The 16,510-nt window shown below is 48.1% G+C and overlaps 1 protein-coding gene and 1 long non-coding RNA gene across 2 annotated transcripts; one reads left to right on the top strand and one right to left on the bottom strand.

Annotated features, from left to right (window-relative positions):
* Nucleotides 1-5,518: 5,518 nt before the first annotated feature.
* LOC129467486 (putative POM121-like protein 1) lies at nt 5,519-7,126 on the bottom strand. The gene is given in 2 exon segments (XM_055252009.2): nt 5,519-6,171; nt 6,174-7,126. Coding segments are annotated over 2 exon segments (1,299 nt in total). The 5' UTR covers nt 6,820-7,126.
* A 1,801-nt stretch (nt 7,127-8,927) lies between these two features.
* LOC129468307 (uncharacterized) lies at nt 8,928-11,854 on the top strand. The gene is made up of 2 exons (XR_008652597.2): nt 8,928-9,373; nt 11,402-11,854. It is a non-coding gene; the product is annotated as an uncharacterized lncRNA (long non-coding RNA).
* Nucleotides 11,855-16,510: the final 4,656 nt, after the last annotated feature.

A 16,510-nucleotide genomic window follows, 5' to 3' on the forward strand; every position in this document is an offset into this window, starting at 1 on the left:
CTGCCTGCGGAGTGTCACCACCACCATGATCATTTCCCTGACACTGGGAGGGTGTGGGGACGTCCTGGGTAGAGACAGGGCCCCTGGCAGCAGCAGGCTCAGGGGCGCCCTGCACTGGTGGGCTGGGGACCTGGTAGAGACCACACCAAGTGCTGCACAAGGGGACGAGTCTCCACCCTGGCCTCTCCTCAGGCCTCAGGAACCCCTCCCACAGGCAGAAGGGTTGACACTGGGTCCTGCCCTCACTGCAAGAGCTGCGAGTGCCACGTGTTGTTTTGCCGAATCTGCTGTCTGCAGGGCAGGAAAGGGCTGCCGCTGGCCCATTTCTGAGTGTTCAGCACCTAAGGGTGACAGCACTGTCTGTCCCTACACTCTGGGTCTTGTTTGAAAATGAAACCCATGCTCACAGGCCGATTTATTTTTTCTTTCAGAGACAGGGTCCTACTTTGTCACCCAAGCTGGAGTGCAGTGGTGCGATTATAGCTCAATGCAGCTTCCAATCCCCGGACTCAAGGGACCCTCCTGCCTCAGCCTGCCAAGTAGCTTGGACTATAGCTGTGTGCCATTGCACCTGTTTTATTCTTATTTTGTAGACATGGGGTCTGGCTATGTTGTCCAGGCTATTCTCAAAATTCCCGGCCTCAAGCAATCCTCCCGCCTCGGCCTCTCAAAGGTTGGGATTACAGGTGTGAGGCAAGGCACCCAGCTCAGCCACAGAGCCCTGTTGCATCTCTCTTACTAGGAGCAAGAGCTGACTGCCCCCTCATCCCCATTCCAGAGTGTTGGGGCTGTGTTCAGCCGAGGCCGGGCCACTGGCATGGCCCAGGGAGCGGGATCATTCACTGCTGCCCCAAATCTGAGGTCATTCCACCTCGACAAGACTCCCTCATCCAATCCCTCTACTTGACAGCTGGGGAAACCAATGCGCACAGAGCACCCCCAGCTCACTCGGGTCTCAGAGCTGATCCATGAGCAGAGGCTGAGATCCTGCGATCTTGTCCCCCAGCATCCCTGTAAGCTTGCTCCCTTTCTGCTGAAAGAGATGGTGCTGGACCTCGACCGGCAGCCCTGGCCTGGACATGACAGTGCAGGTATTCAGGCCGAGATGCCCCGGCATCATATTTTTTTCTCTTTTTGAGACGGTGTCTCACTCTATCACCGAAGCTGGAGAGCAGTGGCATGAAATTGGCTGACTGCAACCTCTGCCTCCTGGTTAAAGTGATTCTTCTTCCTCAGCCTTCGAAATAGCTGGGACTACAGGCTTGTACAACCACGCCTGACTAACTTTTGTATTTTTACTAGAGACGGGGTTTCCCCATGTTGGCCAGGCTGGTGTCGAACTCCTGACCTCAGGGGATCCACCTGCCTTGGCCTCCCAAAGTGCTAGGATTACAGGTGGGAGCCACTGCGTCATTTAAATGTAGTGAGAGGCCGGGCGCGGTGGCTCATGCCTGTAATCCCAGTACTTTGAGAGGACGAGGCTGTCAGATTGCCTAAGGTCAGGAGTTCGAGACCAGCCTGGCCAACGTGGTGAAACTGTGTCTCTACAAAAAAATAGAAAAAATTATCCCCGCATGGTGGTGTGTACCTGTAGTCCCAGTTACTCAGGAGGCTGAGGCATTAGAATCGCTTAAACCTCGGAGGCAGAGGCTGCAGTGAGCTGAGATGGCGCCACTGCACTCCAGCCTGCCTGACAGAGCAAAACCTTGTCTCTAAATAATTAAATAAATAAATATGTCCAAGCACTGTGCCTTAGGCCCGTAATCCCAGCACTTTGGGGGCCAAGGCAGGTGGTCCCTGAGGTCAGGAGTCCGAGACCAGCCTGGCCAAGACGGTGAAACACTGTCTCTACTAAAAATACAAAAATTAGCCAGGCGTGGTGGCAGGCACCTGTAATCCCAGCTACTCGGGACACTGAGGCAGGAGAACCACTTGAACCTGGAAAGCAGAGGTTGCAGTGAGCTGAGATTGCACCACTGCACTCTAGCCTGGGCAATGGAGCAAGACTCCATCTCAAATAAATAAATTAATAAATACAGAGCAAGATTCTGTCTCAAAGAAATAAATAAATGTACACCTGTAATCCTAGTACTTTGGGAGGCTAAGACAGGTCTATCACCTGAGGTCAGGAGTTCGAGCCCAGCCTGACCAATATAGCAAAACCCCATCTCTACTAAAAATACAAAAATTAGTCGGGCGTTGTGACATGTGCCTGTAGTCCCAGCTGCTCGGGAGGCTGAGACAGGAGAATTACTTGAACCCAGGTGGTGGAGGTTGCAGTCAGCCGAGATCTCGCCACTGCATTTCAGCCTGGGTGACAGAGTGAGACTCTGTCTCAAAAGGAATAAATAAAATACAAAATAAAGAAAATAAATGTAGTAAGATTGCAGAGTCGTGCCGCGGAAGCGTGCTGGTCCTATCCATGTAGTGAAGGCTGATTTCAAACACAAATGTCACAAGAACTTTTTGTTTTGTTTTGTTTTGTTTTGAGACGGAGTCTCCTCTGTCACTCAGGCTGGAGTGCAGTGGTGCGATCTCGGCTCACTGTAAGCTCTGCCTCCTGGGTTTATGCCATTCTCCTGCCTCTGCCTCCCGAGTAGCTGGGACTACAGGCGCCAGCCACCACGCCCAGCTAATTTTTCTGTATTTTTAGTAGAGATGGGTTTCACCATGTTATGCAGGATAGTCTCGATCTCCTGACCTCGTGATCCACCCGCCTCAGCCTCCCAAAGTGCTGGGATTACAGGCATGAGTGACCGTGCCAGGCCACAAGAACTTTTATACCCACCCCTGAAGGAAAGCCCTGATTGCCTTCTGAAGAAGCAGTACATGGACTAACACATGGGCTATCCCAGACAGCTCTGGAAAAATAAACAGAAAACAGAAAATGACACACTAAGCCCTTGAGTCCAAAATGCCCTTCCCCAGAGCAGCTTCCAGAAGACAGGGAGCAGGATCGGGTTGGAGGTCACTTCTGGGTGAGGGGGAGAATGGTCAGACCCGGGGCAGGGGTGTTGGAGCCTGGTTGGCCTCACTGGAACAGAAGAGAGCTGCTTCATGATGCTCAGCTGACAGGCTGAGCCTTGCATAACCCAAGTTCTCACGGTACAGAGAGGCCAGCCAGCGCGGGGACAAAGACACACACGCACTGAAATGGTTTCCTGGAAGACAGGGCCCAGTTGTATCTCTCAAATGGGACCAGATTGGAAGGGAGACCAGCTGCTTTGGGCAAATGAGGCCACTTCTGAATGAGCTCCCAAACTAGATGGTGCCGAGGGCCGTGGACCTGGCAGCTGGGCTGGACATGGGACGGCCCTGTATTCCAGGAAACGGCATCTCAGTGCTCGTCTGGCCAGTTCTCCAAAAGAACCATCCACAGGCCATTTTTCCATTCCCCTCCTATGCACAGACTGGGCCGGGCCTGACCAGAAACTCTCCCTTAGGGTTTTCAGTCACTGCCAAAACTTGAGCCCAGCAGTGAGGGTGTGATGTTAAAATGTGACTCTGTGCCAGGCAGTGGCTCATGCTTGTCGACCCAGTGCTTTTGGGAGGCTGAGCTGGGAGGATCAATTGAGATCAACAGTTCAAGGCCAACCTGAGGAACATAGATCTCTACAAACAAATAAAAACTAGCCAGCTCTGGTGACATGCACTGCTAGTCTCAGCTGCTCAGAAGGCTGAAGTGGCTTCAGCCCAGGAGTTCAAAGCTGCAGCTATGATCGTGCCACTGTATTCCAACACGAAAGACACAGCGAGACCATGTCTTGAAAAAAGGAACAAATAAACTAGGTATAGAAGAAACACACCTGAAAATGGCAGGGCTGGGTGCAGTGGCTCACGAGTGTAATCCCAGCACTCTGGGAAGCTGCGGTGGGTAGATCATCGGATGTCAGGAGTTCGAGACCAGCCTGGCCAACGTGGTGAAACCCTATCTCTACTAAAAGTACGAAAATTAGCCAGGCGTGGTGGCAGCCTGGGCGGCAAGAGCGAGACTCTGTCTCAAAAAACACAAACAAACAAAACAACGTACCTGAAAATAATAAAAGCTGATACGACAAAGCCATAGCTAACATACTACAGAATGGGGAAAAGTTGAAAGCATTTCCTCTGTAAACAGGAACAAGACGAGGATGCCCGTTCTCACCACTCCTATTCGACATCACACAATCAGGCAAGAGAAGACAATAAAAGGCATCCACACTGGAAAAGAGGACATCGAATTCTTCTTGTCTGATGAAGATGTGATCTTGGATCTAGAAACATGTAAAGGCTCCACCAGAAAACCCCTAGACCTGATAAATAAATTAATACAGTCATTTGCAGAATACAGAATCAACAACAACAACAACAAAATCAGCAGCATTTCTATACACCAATAATGGTCTGGTTGGGAAAGAAATTAAGAAGGCAATCCCATTTACAATAGCAGCAACATGGAAAGATGTATACCACAGAAGAAATTTCCCAAGGAGGTGAAAGATTTCTACAAGGAAAACTACAAAACACTGATGAAAATGTTTAAGAGGACAGAAAGAAATGGACAATCATTTCATGCTCATGGAAGGAATTCATAGCATTAAAATGACCACACTGCCCGAAGCAGTCTAGAGATTCAATACAACCCCTACCAAAATACCAATGTCATCACTCACAGAAATGGAAAGTCCTACAATTCATAAAAAAGAACCAAAAAAGAGCTCAAAGACCCAAAGTCATGCTCAGCAAAAACAACAAAACTAGAGACATCCCATTTCACTGCAAATTAGAACTACAAAATTTTTGACAAGTGCATAGTAACCAAAATAGTATAATCCTAGCATAAAACTAGACACTTATATCCATGGGACAGATGAGAGAACCCAGAAAGACAGACACATATTCACAGCCAATTGATCTTTCACAGAGCCGACAGAAACACACACTGGGGAAAGGACACCCTCTTCAATGAATGGTACTAGGAGGGTTGGATGGCCACATGCAGAAGAATGAAACTGGACCCTTATCTCTCAGCATATAGACAAATCACTTCGAGATAGATTCAAGACTTAAATGTGAATGTTAAGATACGAAACTACAAAAATCTTGGAAGGAAACCTAGAGAAAACTCTTCTGGATCTCACTCTAAGCAAGGAATTTATGACGGGCTCAAAAGCCCCACATGGAGAAGGATGATCTGGAGGATGGCCCACTGAACCTCTGTCCAGCAGAACTCCTGACAGCACATGAGGGAGCCTTAGAGGCCAGGTTCCTCCTTGCTGTGCCCACGCGGGAAGTGGGGTTGCTAGGGTCAGAAGGCGGGCCAGACTTGCACGTGAAGCCTGCCTTGTTTGCAGTGGCATTGGATCCCCGACTTGCAATTGCGGGCCTCGGCTTAAATGGTCCCCCAGGGGTGTGATAGAAAGTAAAGACAAAAGTGCCACCCAACAGAGTTGCTCCCGGTGCCAGGTCCTGCGGTCACCATGGAAGTGTGCTGCCTTGGGGGCCCCCTGGTGTTCAGGCCCCACCCCCCCGTGCCCTATTACCATTGGGCCTTTCTCTTTAAAGGGTTTCTTCTGACGGAATGCAGACCTGGGCCCACCTCTGTACTCTCAATTTCCATGGGTGTGGCTGGAGGGCTAGAACTGGCTCCAGAAGTGCCAGGCCTTGGGCTTGTCATGCCCACATCCATGCTTGCAGCTAGGAAGGGGGCCGGAATCAGCGAGGTGACCTGGGCTGAGTCCCAGGAGTGGGAAGAGGTGGCAGGAAGGGGATCTGAGGAGGAGAACAGGGAGCCTGATGGTCTGCGCTTCCTCCCAGACACAGGAGCTGTAGAGGGGACCTCTGCAGCAGATGTTAGGGGGGCCACTGGGCCCAGGCAGTCTTGGGACTTGTGTCTCTCCTGCTGTGCATCCATACTGGGTGCTTTAGAGACAGCAGGCAGACCAGAAGCCCCTGTTGCAAGTGAGGACAAAGCGTGGGAAGGCCGTGAGGCTCTGCAGTCCCAGATGGCCTTGGGCTCGCCCCGCAGTACACTGTTGATGCACTCGAACGCAGCCTCCTTCTCCCGGTCCAGGTCTTCAGCAGTGACCCGGAACCCCAGCTCTAAGGGAGGCGGCAGCATCAGGGGCTCCCCTCGCCTGCGTGGCCGCAGGGGAAACTTGCGTCTACGGGGCCTAGAGGCCTGGGATCTGGGGAGCCATTCCTGGGGGCGAGTGTCTGCCCTGGTGCTATATCTGCCGCCTTTTCATACCGGGTGTGACCCGAAGAGACAGCCTGAGGCCTGTCCTCACTCGCTGTCTTTGAGGACCTGACGGTCAGCTGGCAGTGGGATGAGGCTGACCCCCTCCTCCGCTTTAGCCACGGGAAGCCTCCCATGGAGCTGTAGGAGCTGGAGATCGCATTGCGTTTGGTGCACGAGCTCGTCCAGGAGGTCTGGGATCTCTCATTATATCTGACTTCTGACCTCTGGGCATGGAGGTCTCTCTGCACAGGCCCAGGCCTGGGCACAATGGGAGAGAGGCCTCCATTGTCCCGCAGGGGCCTAAATTCAGACCGTGCATCCCCGGTGACCTCGGGGACTCTTCTCTGATAATCAGGACTCTCTTGGACTCTAGGGTCCTTGTCCTGCTCAGGCATCCCTGCCCCGCTCTCCTTGAGGGCCCTCAACACTATCTTCCCTGGACACAAGTGTGGGGACGGCCTGGTGTTGTGGGCCCCAAAGGGGTGACTTCCTGCTCCTGGGCCCCACAGAGAGTCCTTGTGCTCAGTGCAGTGGCTGAGCTGCAGGATGCCCTGGAACTCGGAGCACACAGCACTGGCTTGCTGTGGTACCTGTGCCATGAAATTGAAGTCAGGATCACCAGGAAGGAACACACTGCTTGCAGGATCACGGAAAGCCTTCTTACAGTTGTCTTGACAGCACTGATGCCAAGTGTCTGGGTGCTTGTAGGATGGCCTGCCACTCAGTCCAGGGGCAGGAGCAACGGGGAGATCCCACAAGCAAAGTGAACTGGGGGATGGGCTCAACGGGCTCCAGGCAACTGAGCCCTACTGGCAGGTCCTCGGCCTGGGCCCGGACAGGAATGAGGGGCACAGAGTGCCCAGGTAACCGCTCCTGGGAGCAGTGGGGAACCGTCGTTTTTGAACTCTCGAGAGCTGGGCTCTGAGACTAGCAGTGCATGTCACCAGAGCTGGCTAGTTTTTATTTGTTTGTAGAGAGGCGCACGCACAAAAGGCATGGGAAGACCTGGCGCGCGCAATGGCTGCAGATCCGCCAGTGGATCACTGAAGATGCCTGTTCTCCTGCTGAGGCGGGGATTGCAGTGAGCTGAGATCGCACCATTGCACTCCAACCTGGGCAACAAGAGCGATACTTCGTCACACACACACACACACACACACACACACGAAAGAAAGAAAGAAAAAATAGTGACCTGGCGTGGGGGCTCACGCATCCCAGCACTTTGGGAGGTCGGGCCTGGCGGATCAGATCAGGAGTTGGAGACCAGCCTGGCCAACATAGTGAAACCCCGTCTCTAGTAAAAATACAAATTTAGTCAGACATGGTGGCACCTGCCTGTAGTACTGGCTACTCGGGCGGCTGACACAGGAGAACCACTTTAACCCGGGGGCGGGGCAGGGATTGTGATGCGCCGATATTGCGCCACTGCACTCCAGCCTGGGCAACAGAGCCAGACTCTGTCTTTTTTTTTTTTTTTTTTTTTTTGAGACGGAGTCTCCCTCTGTCGCCCAGGCTGGATTCCAGTGGCCTGATCTCGGCTCACCGCAAGCTCTGCCTACCGGGTTCACGCCATTCTCCTGCCTCAGCCTCTGGAGTAGCTGGGACTACAGGTGCCCGCCACTACACCCGGCTAATTTTTTGTATTTTTAGTAGAGACGGGGTTTCACCGTGTTAGTCAGGATGTTCTCGATCTCCTGACCTCGTGATCAGCCTGCCTCGGCCTACCAAAGTGCTGTGATTAATGGCGTGAGCCATCGCTCCTGGCCTATGTCTTATGTCTTTTTTGTTTCTCGTTTCATCCCTTAATGACTTCTTTTGAGGTAAACACACACTGTACTAATATACTCTTAATTCCTCTGATTTCATTAATATTTTTCACCTTTTAGTTATTTGGTTGGATGCTGGACATTGTGAATTTTACTTGGTTGAGTAGGTTTTTGGAATTCCGTGTTTCTGGGATTTGTTCTGGGATGCAGTGAAATTACTTGGCATCTATTTGATCCTTTCAAGGATCAAAGCAAGTCTGGAGTTGGGTGGTGGCCAGGATGCCCAGGCCCAGGGGGAGCAGGCAGGAAGGACTGGAAGGCAGTCAGGTGAGGACTGCAGGTAGCCTCCCTTGGTCCCTTGGGGCACAGAACTTGCTGATATAGACAAGGTTTCCTTCCTTAGAGTGTAATAACGGTTTCTAGTCTGGGTTCGGATCCTTTTGCATTAGTGAGCTTTGAATAGAGTCGCTGGGATTTTTGTACTATTAATATTCTCTCAAATTTTTAAGTTTGAAATTCTTGGCCCCAGGAAGCATAGCATCTCACCCAGGACTTAGAGCCTGATACAACAGCCATGTACAGCCCCTGGGTCCCACCTCAAGTTTCCAGGGCCCAGTGGTGTCTATTCAGACCTGCTTTCCCAGTCTAGAAGGTGGTGTGGGAATGCATGCCAATTCCCAGCCCCCTCCCTGCCCCTGGTCCCCAAATTCAGTCATGGTCAGTGTCTACAGCACAACCTTCTGGCATGGGAGAAGGTCACCTGAGGTTAACCCTTTACTTGTAGGGTCCTTAATCAATCTCTGGCTCCTTTGGAACCATGCACTGGCGCATCCTCACAGGCGAGAAGCCCTTCGACTGCAGCCAGTGTTGGAAGGCCTTCAGCTGCCACTCGTCCCTCATCGTGCACCAGCGCATCCACACCGGTGAGAAGCCCTACAAGTGCAGCGAGTGTGGCAGAGTCTTCAGCCAGAACCACTGTCTCATTAAACATTAGAAAATCCACTCCGGGGAGAAGTCGTTTAAGTGTGAGGCATGTGGGGAGATGTTCAACTGGAGCTCGCACCTCACTGAGCACCAGAGGCTGCACAGCGAGGGGAAGCCCTTGGCCATCCAGTTCAAAAAACACTTGCTCAGCACATACTACGTGCCTGGCAGCCTGCTGGGTGCAGGGGATGCTGGACTGAGGGATGTGGACCCCATCAATGCGCTGGATATGGCAAAGCTCTTGTGCATGGGTCCCCCCCGAGCTGGCAGGGATTTCTCCCTGGGGAGCAAACCTCAAAACTAGCATGATGTGCTTTGGTGTCAGTAGCTGCTTTCTGAGCTACACAACAAGGAAAGCACCCTGATCCTCCCTGGCTCCTAGATCCAGACCACCTTCCTCCAGGTGTGGGAGCCTTGCCTTATCACCCCAATCAGGTCTGCATGCCAGGGTGCCTCCTCTAGTTAAAGTCAGTCACCTCCCCAGAAGGGCCACACTCCAGGAGGAGAGTTGAGAGTCATTTGAGGTAGTCTTGCCACCTGTTTTCCTTGATGGGCCTGGAAGTTGTTGACAAGGGGAAAGATCTTTCTTGCCAATAAAAAGAAGGGTTATCGTTGGGTGCCATGGCTCACACCTGTAATCTTAACACTGTGGGAGGCCAAGGCAAGGGGATCACTTGAGCCCAGGAGTCTAGGACCAGTCTGGACAACACGGTGAGACCTCGTCTCTACAAAAAATGCAAAAATTAGCCAGATGTGGTGGCATGTCCCTGTGGTCCCAGCTACTCAGGAGGCCGAGGTTGGCGGATCATTTGAGCCTAGGAGGTCAAGGCTGCAGTGAGCCATGATTCACAGCACTGCACTGCAGCCTGGGTGACAAAGCAAGACCCTGTGTGAAATGAAAAGGAGGTATATCAACTGTCGTATCCTCAGACGGGCTCCTGACATGGCTTTAATCAGGAGTTTCCTCCATAAACTATGATTTTCAGAATAATAAAACAAGAATTATGACTAGCATTACTTTCCAGTGAACATTATTATATTGCTAGAGAGGAGAATAATCTTGGGTGGTGGGCATTGGGAAAAAGTGAATTTCCTGGCCTTACCTCATGTAAATAGCTCTACTGCAGAGCTGTGTGTTAGTGACAGTGCAATCAGGGGCATTCCCACAGCTGTCACAGCACGGCCCAGCATCGTTGGAGCCAGATCCTAACATGCCAACATCACCTCTTGCCATTTAGCCCCTAGTGAGAAATGGGGAGCTAGCAGGCAGGTGCCCAGTGCCTTCAGGGAAGATGGGCACAGCATCAGGATGTATGTGTCTGGAAGCTCCTCTTCACTGACTGGGGCTGGGCAGGGCCACCCTGGGCTGGTGAGGCTGCCCTGCAGGGCTTCTCACTACGTAGCAGCAGTCACCAGCCCAGGTCACAGAAGGAGCCCCTCCCAGCACCCACTGGAGAGGGGAAGCTGAAGCCCAGGGAGACGGGCTCCATGGTGGTCCTACATGGAGCTGTTGTACAAACAGCTGATTTCTATTTTTAAACACAATTTAATTAAAACTAGAGCTATATGCTAATTTTTAGAATAATAAAGAAGGAATCTAGTGTTGATTTTTTAAGGCATAAATATTCTAACAAAGTGGTATGATAGTAAATATAATTTTCTTCACTTCTAGTTTGACTTTCAAAGCACAATCATAATGAAGATCATTTTTGCAAAACTTATTCAGCTCTCTCCAGGCCTCCCTATGTTTTTGCATGTAAATGACTAAGGATGTACCTCTTGTGCCACCACTTCTTGTCTATTTTCTGCAGTTAACAGTACAAACTCACCTCACTCTCATTTGTCAGTCTATGATTCTAACAAAGTTCTCAACACATTTTCATGAACTTGATGAAATTCTGCATTTTTCCAGATATTTAAAATTTCAATTTGCAATGACTTGGCCATGTATTTCCAGATATTTACAATATCTGATCATCTGCAAGAGGCTAATCTACAAATGTGTAATGCAAGAAAGACTATTTGAATAGGGACGAATATTGTAAGTAGTAGGTTCATTAGTGAATTACTTCATGATTGTTTCCATACCATGAAAGATGAGCTCTGACTGTTCTTATTTTGATCTAGCCTGAATAACCTAAACTTCAGGAAATTTAATGCTGGGAGTGAGTGCAGGTGGGCCTGAGCTCTGAGCAAGGGAAAAGGTTTCTCTGAAGTGGGGTGGAGCCATGCTGTGTGAGGCTGGAAAGAAGAACTGCTCTCCAGGGCACATTGGTCTGAGAATCAAGAACACAGGAGTTGGTGTGCCATATAGGGAACTCTGTTGAGAGTTTAATAGTGGAATGATTTTTCCTTAGGCAATGGGAACGTCAAGTTTGGTGAGTGTTAATAATTCCTTTCCTTCACACATTTTTGTTTATTTTAAGTAAAGTTTCTGCATGGTCTACATTTGGGGAAGTGCAGCGTTCTAAAGAATGGACAGCTCTGCAAGACTGCAAAAGACACTCAAGAGAGGAATCACTAGGTGAAAGCCATCCCCTGCCATCCCCAGGGAAAGTGGGAGGAAGCTGGATATCTCACTACCAATTTTATTTGAAGGACAAGATAGCTGGCATCTGAGCTGCTGATTGACTATACTTTTTAAACTAAAGATATTCTGGAATATTCTTCTTCAGTGACATTTTAGAATCCAAAAGACATTTTACCAAAAGCAGTAGAGGTGGTCCTGAAAAATTTTATGCAGATTATAATTTTGTAAACCAAATCACAGATGTCAATTTCATGCATGACGATTGCAGTGTTATTTTATCTTAATGTTTTTCTGCTCTTTAATTATTTGCCTTTTATTTTCTTTTGCTGAATAAATCTTTTTAGCTAAGTGGCATCCAAACTCTTTTAGTTATAAACAAACATTTTAATCTACCCAAAGTGATGTTATTTAAAATAACCCTTTCATAATCTTTTGGTAAAGCCAAGAAATCTTTATAACAGGAATTAAACACTTTATTTTATCTATTTTGTAGTTTGGATGCCAAAATATCAGGTTTGTATACATAATCACTTTGTTCAAAGGCCTTTAATGGACCTAAAGCTAAAAGTTAAGCTCCCTTGTCTAAATTTGACCTATTTATTAGGTTGGTGCAAAAGTAATTGCAGTTTTTGCCATTAAAAGTAATGGCAATATATTAATATTATAAATAAAAGGAGTGGGACTAATATCAACATAAATATTAATCCCCCTACTTCCCTGTAGATATCCCCATTCAACTATATCAGTGTTCTGATGTACCCAAGTTTGCTGTGCCCATTATTCTATTCCTTCAGCCAGTGCTATCCTTCCTGTGTTCTCTGGAACACATCCTATTCTTCCTTCTAGGTTCATTTTCATCTCAGCCCTTTCCCTCAAGATGCTAATTGTAACAATTTTCACTCCAGGCTAGGGTTTCCCTCCTTTCATTTCACATGGCAGCTATCATCTGGCCCTCAGCTATGCCACTTTGAAGCGCTTTTAGGCAATTGTTGTTTATATCACTAATTAAGTTACTCACTCCACAAATATTTATGGAGACCCCCACTATGTACCAGGCACTGTGTCAGGGCTGAAGGTAGAGTGGTAAACAAAATCATTTGCCCTTGTGGAATTTGCAGCCTAGTTGAGGAGATTATCATTACGTAACGTCAGCTCTCCTCCCTACACGCCTCCCATCTCACAAATATCTGTATGATAACAATTTTTATAGATTCAGTGAAGGAGTGCACAGGACTCTAGAAGAAAGTCTAATGAGGGATTCAGCCTTAGAGAGACAGGACATGTCCCGTCTGCTTCCAGGTTCTGGTAAAGTGGTATGTAAGCTGAGAATCAATGATAGATTGGAGTCTGGCAAATCAGAGGGCTGGGAAAGCTATGGAAGGTAAAAAAGAATGGTGTGGCCAAAGGCCCCAAGGCAGGCAGGAGCCACACTGATTGCAGTATTAGGAAGAGGATTGTAAACTCCTTGACAGCATAGACCATGCCTTAGATCCCTTTGTACCCCACTACGTCCTAATGGGAACGTGATTACCATTAACATAGTAATGTTGGTAAATTACACAGCGTTTCTTGATCTGAGAATTAGTATATAATTTTCTATTTCAGCTATTTTTTCAACCCTGGGAATAAGAAGACATGTGACAACTTTTCTAAACTCATCCTTTCATCTCTTGACCAGCCTCTGTTCAGTTTAAAGCATAGCAATAGAATTTCACAAGAAGCCACACCCAAAGTAATTAACTTATCGTGGGAAATCCTAACTATAGTGTATAAATAGATTTTATTTAACAGCTATGAAAGAAAGGTACAACATTGAAAATGGTTGCCAAATAAGTTATTTCCATTTTTTATTCACTAAACTTTAACAGCATTGCTTTAGAAGGCAATGGGAAAAAATATTTCTGTGATTACTTTCATTACTTTCAACAAAACACTTGACACTCAATTTTATTGCTAAAAAAATGTCCTCTAGAGTGACAGCAGTATCTCTCCTCAGAGTCCCTGGGAATGTTTCTGTTATTGTGGAGGGAACAGGGGATCTGAGGACAAGGTGTGATGCACCAGGGAGACTGGGTGGTCACGGAAAACACACACACACACGCACAACCAAAAGCCACAGCCACCAAAATAACCAGCATCATTTTGGAAGATCCATCTGCCCAGTGGGAGGTAGAATTCCCCATGTTGACCTGTGACCTGTTCCCTGAGACAGGGAAGGCCAAGAAGGTCCTGGGTGGGAAGGCAGGAGGACAGTATTTCACCATCTTGCTGTTTCCTAGCCTCGAGTTGGGCATATGAGTTGAGAACTGGGGAAATTTGGGGAGTCACCATCACAGACACATGAACACCTGTACTCCAGCAGTCAGGCATCCCAGATCTCCCGTGCGGAAAGGGGCCAGGGCTCCTGGCTCTCTGAAGTGTACAGGTGGGCCCCCAGAGCCCTAGTTCATCCTGTTTGTACCAGATGTTCTACTGATAGTGATTATGCTAGTTATTAGGAAAGAGATTCCATGGCCAGACAGAGTGGCTCACGCCTGTAATCCCAGCACTTTGGGAGGCCGAGATGGGTGGATCACAAGGTCAAGAGTTCGAGACCAGCCTGGCCAACATAGTGAAACCATGTCTCTACTGAAAATACAAAAATATTAGCCAGGCATGGTGGCAGGCACCTGCAGTCCCAGCTACTTGGGAGGCTGAGGCAGGAGAATCACTTGAACCCAGGAGGGCGGAGGTTGCAATGAGCCGAGATCGTGCCACTGCACTCTAGCCTAGGTAACAGAGTGAGAAACCATCTCAAAAAAAAAAAAAAAAGAAAAAGAAAAAGAAAAAGAAAAAGAAAAGAAAAGAAAAGAAAGAAAAGAGAAGAGAATCCAGCTTATTTGTGAATATTTCCCAAGGCCATCTATAGGAATAGGTAGCATTCAAGACAGAAAACCATGAGGTACCAAAGTACTACTCACTGCAGGCTTACTGTCATAGGAGTTTGTTTGTGTTTGGAAGAGATCACTTGGAGGCTTTTACATTGAGTTAGTGCAGAAAAATAAATCATGCCCAGCTTTACAATCAGAATTCTCACTTACTCACTCATATTGCACTGGACTTCCTGACATCTTTCTTAAACCTTTTGATAACTGCTCTGGGCACTTCAGCGAGAATCTTTCACTATCTCAAAGCAAGTCATCATTTTCTCATGCCAACATCAGTGCAGTTCAATGCACGAAGTCCTTTTGATTTCTTTGTGCCTTCTCAGAAATAATTTCTAATTCAAGTGGAAAACTTTAAATGGGTCTCATAGATGATTTTACTCATGGAGAGGGATGCCTTTAATGGATCCAAGCAATATCTTTCTCTCAAGGCCTGGGAGTTCTGAGAAGCTCAAGAAGGCATCAGAGGTCACAACCCTGGGAGGGCGATAGTGAGTGGGCTATGAAGTCCTCCTTCCCTTTGGTCCTCTTTGATTCTTCCCCTGCCCTTAACCAATTCATCCAGTGCATTAGCAAGTCCTGTTGATTCTATCTGTAAAAACATGTCTCACCTCTATCCACTCTTCCACCTAAGTTTGGGTCACGATCATCTCTTGCCTGGACTATTATATCAGCTTTTGTCTCTTTATGGCCACTCTTGTCCACCTACAGCCCATTTTCCAGAGTAGCAAGTACTTCCTAAATGCATGCTGGAGTGTAATCCCCGACTTCATACCTGGGAGGATTTTTCATTTCATTTTGAATAAACTCCAAGGCCACAATTTACTATCGACATGCTCTGTTCCCCACCTCTCTCTTTAACCTTATTTTGTGTCCCTCTCCCCATTGTCAGCAAGCTCTAGCCTCATTGGTCTTCTTTCCCTTCCTTGCACGTGCTAAACTCTTCCAGCACTTTGGCGCAGGCTGTTCCTTCTGCCTGGAACACTGTTCCCCATCTCTCTGCGTGGCTGACTGCTTTCATTTTTGAATCTTAGCTTAAATGTTTGCACCTTACAGAAGGCTTTCCTGACACTGTCTTTAATACAATTCCAACCTGCTTTACAGATTTTGTTTGTCTGTTCACATCTATTTTTGGTTTGCCTCCTCATTAGAATGGAAGTTCCATGAGGGCAGCAACATATCTATGTCGTTTATCTTTATCTTTTTTTTTTGAGACAGGGCCTCACTGTGTTGCTCAGTGGTGTGATCTCCGCTCACTGCAACCTCTGCCTCCCAGGCTCAGGCGATCCTCCCACCTCAGCCTCCTGAGTAGCTGGGACTACAGGCACAGGTCACCATGTCTGGATAATTTTTGTATTTTTTGTAGAGATCGAGTTTCACCATGTGGCCCAGGCTAGTTTCAAACTCCTGGGCTCAAGTGATCTGCCCACCTTGGCCTTCCAAAGTGCTGGGATAATAGGCATGAGCCACTGTGCCCAGCCTGTTATTTACTTTATATTTCTAGCACCTAGCACAGGGCCTCACATCATAGGCCTCTCATTAATGTTCCTTAAATGACTCTGTGAAAAATTAAACAAATGATGCAGAATTCTTCACTGCTACAGGTTTTCCATATGTAAGCAGGACATCAGATACTTACCTCTGAGAAATCCTGCAAGGACTTCCCTACCTAAAGGTATCGATCCCTTCACATCTATTAGGGTTCTGCTATCCCTTTTACATCACCGGGAATACTTCTCCATCAGAATTACTTCTTTTCTAAGGCATTGCTTCTGGAAGGTCACTGTTAGAAAGCAAAATAATCTCCAAAGAGTCATGATCTTACGGGAGTTCCATTAGCTTCGTCTATTTATTTATTAGTGCAGGTGAAGATAATTTGGTGTTAGCTAGCTCCTCCCCTTGGAAAACCCAGGGCGTGCAGGCCAAGAATGTACCTGCAGGACAGGGAAGATCCATGAGAGGGGGCAGAAGAACAGGACTTCAGGGCCAGGGTGGCATGAGACTTCGGCCCAGGGAGAGTTTGGTAGGGATTAAGATACTGAAAAGGGAGCCCAAACTTCTCCAGATGCACATTTTGCCTTTGGAA

The sequence above is a fragment of the Symphalangus syndactylus genome, chromosome 18, assembly GCF_028878055.3.
Source record: "Symphalangus syndactylus isolate Jambi chromosome 18, NHGRI_mSymSyn1-v2.1_pri, whole genome shotgun sequence".
In the NCBI taxonomy this organism is placed as follows: domain Eukaryota; kingdom Metazoa; phylum Chordata; class Mammalia; order Primates; family Hylobatidae; genus Symphalangus; species Symphalangus syndactylus.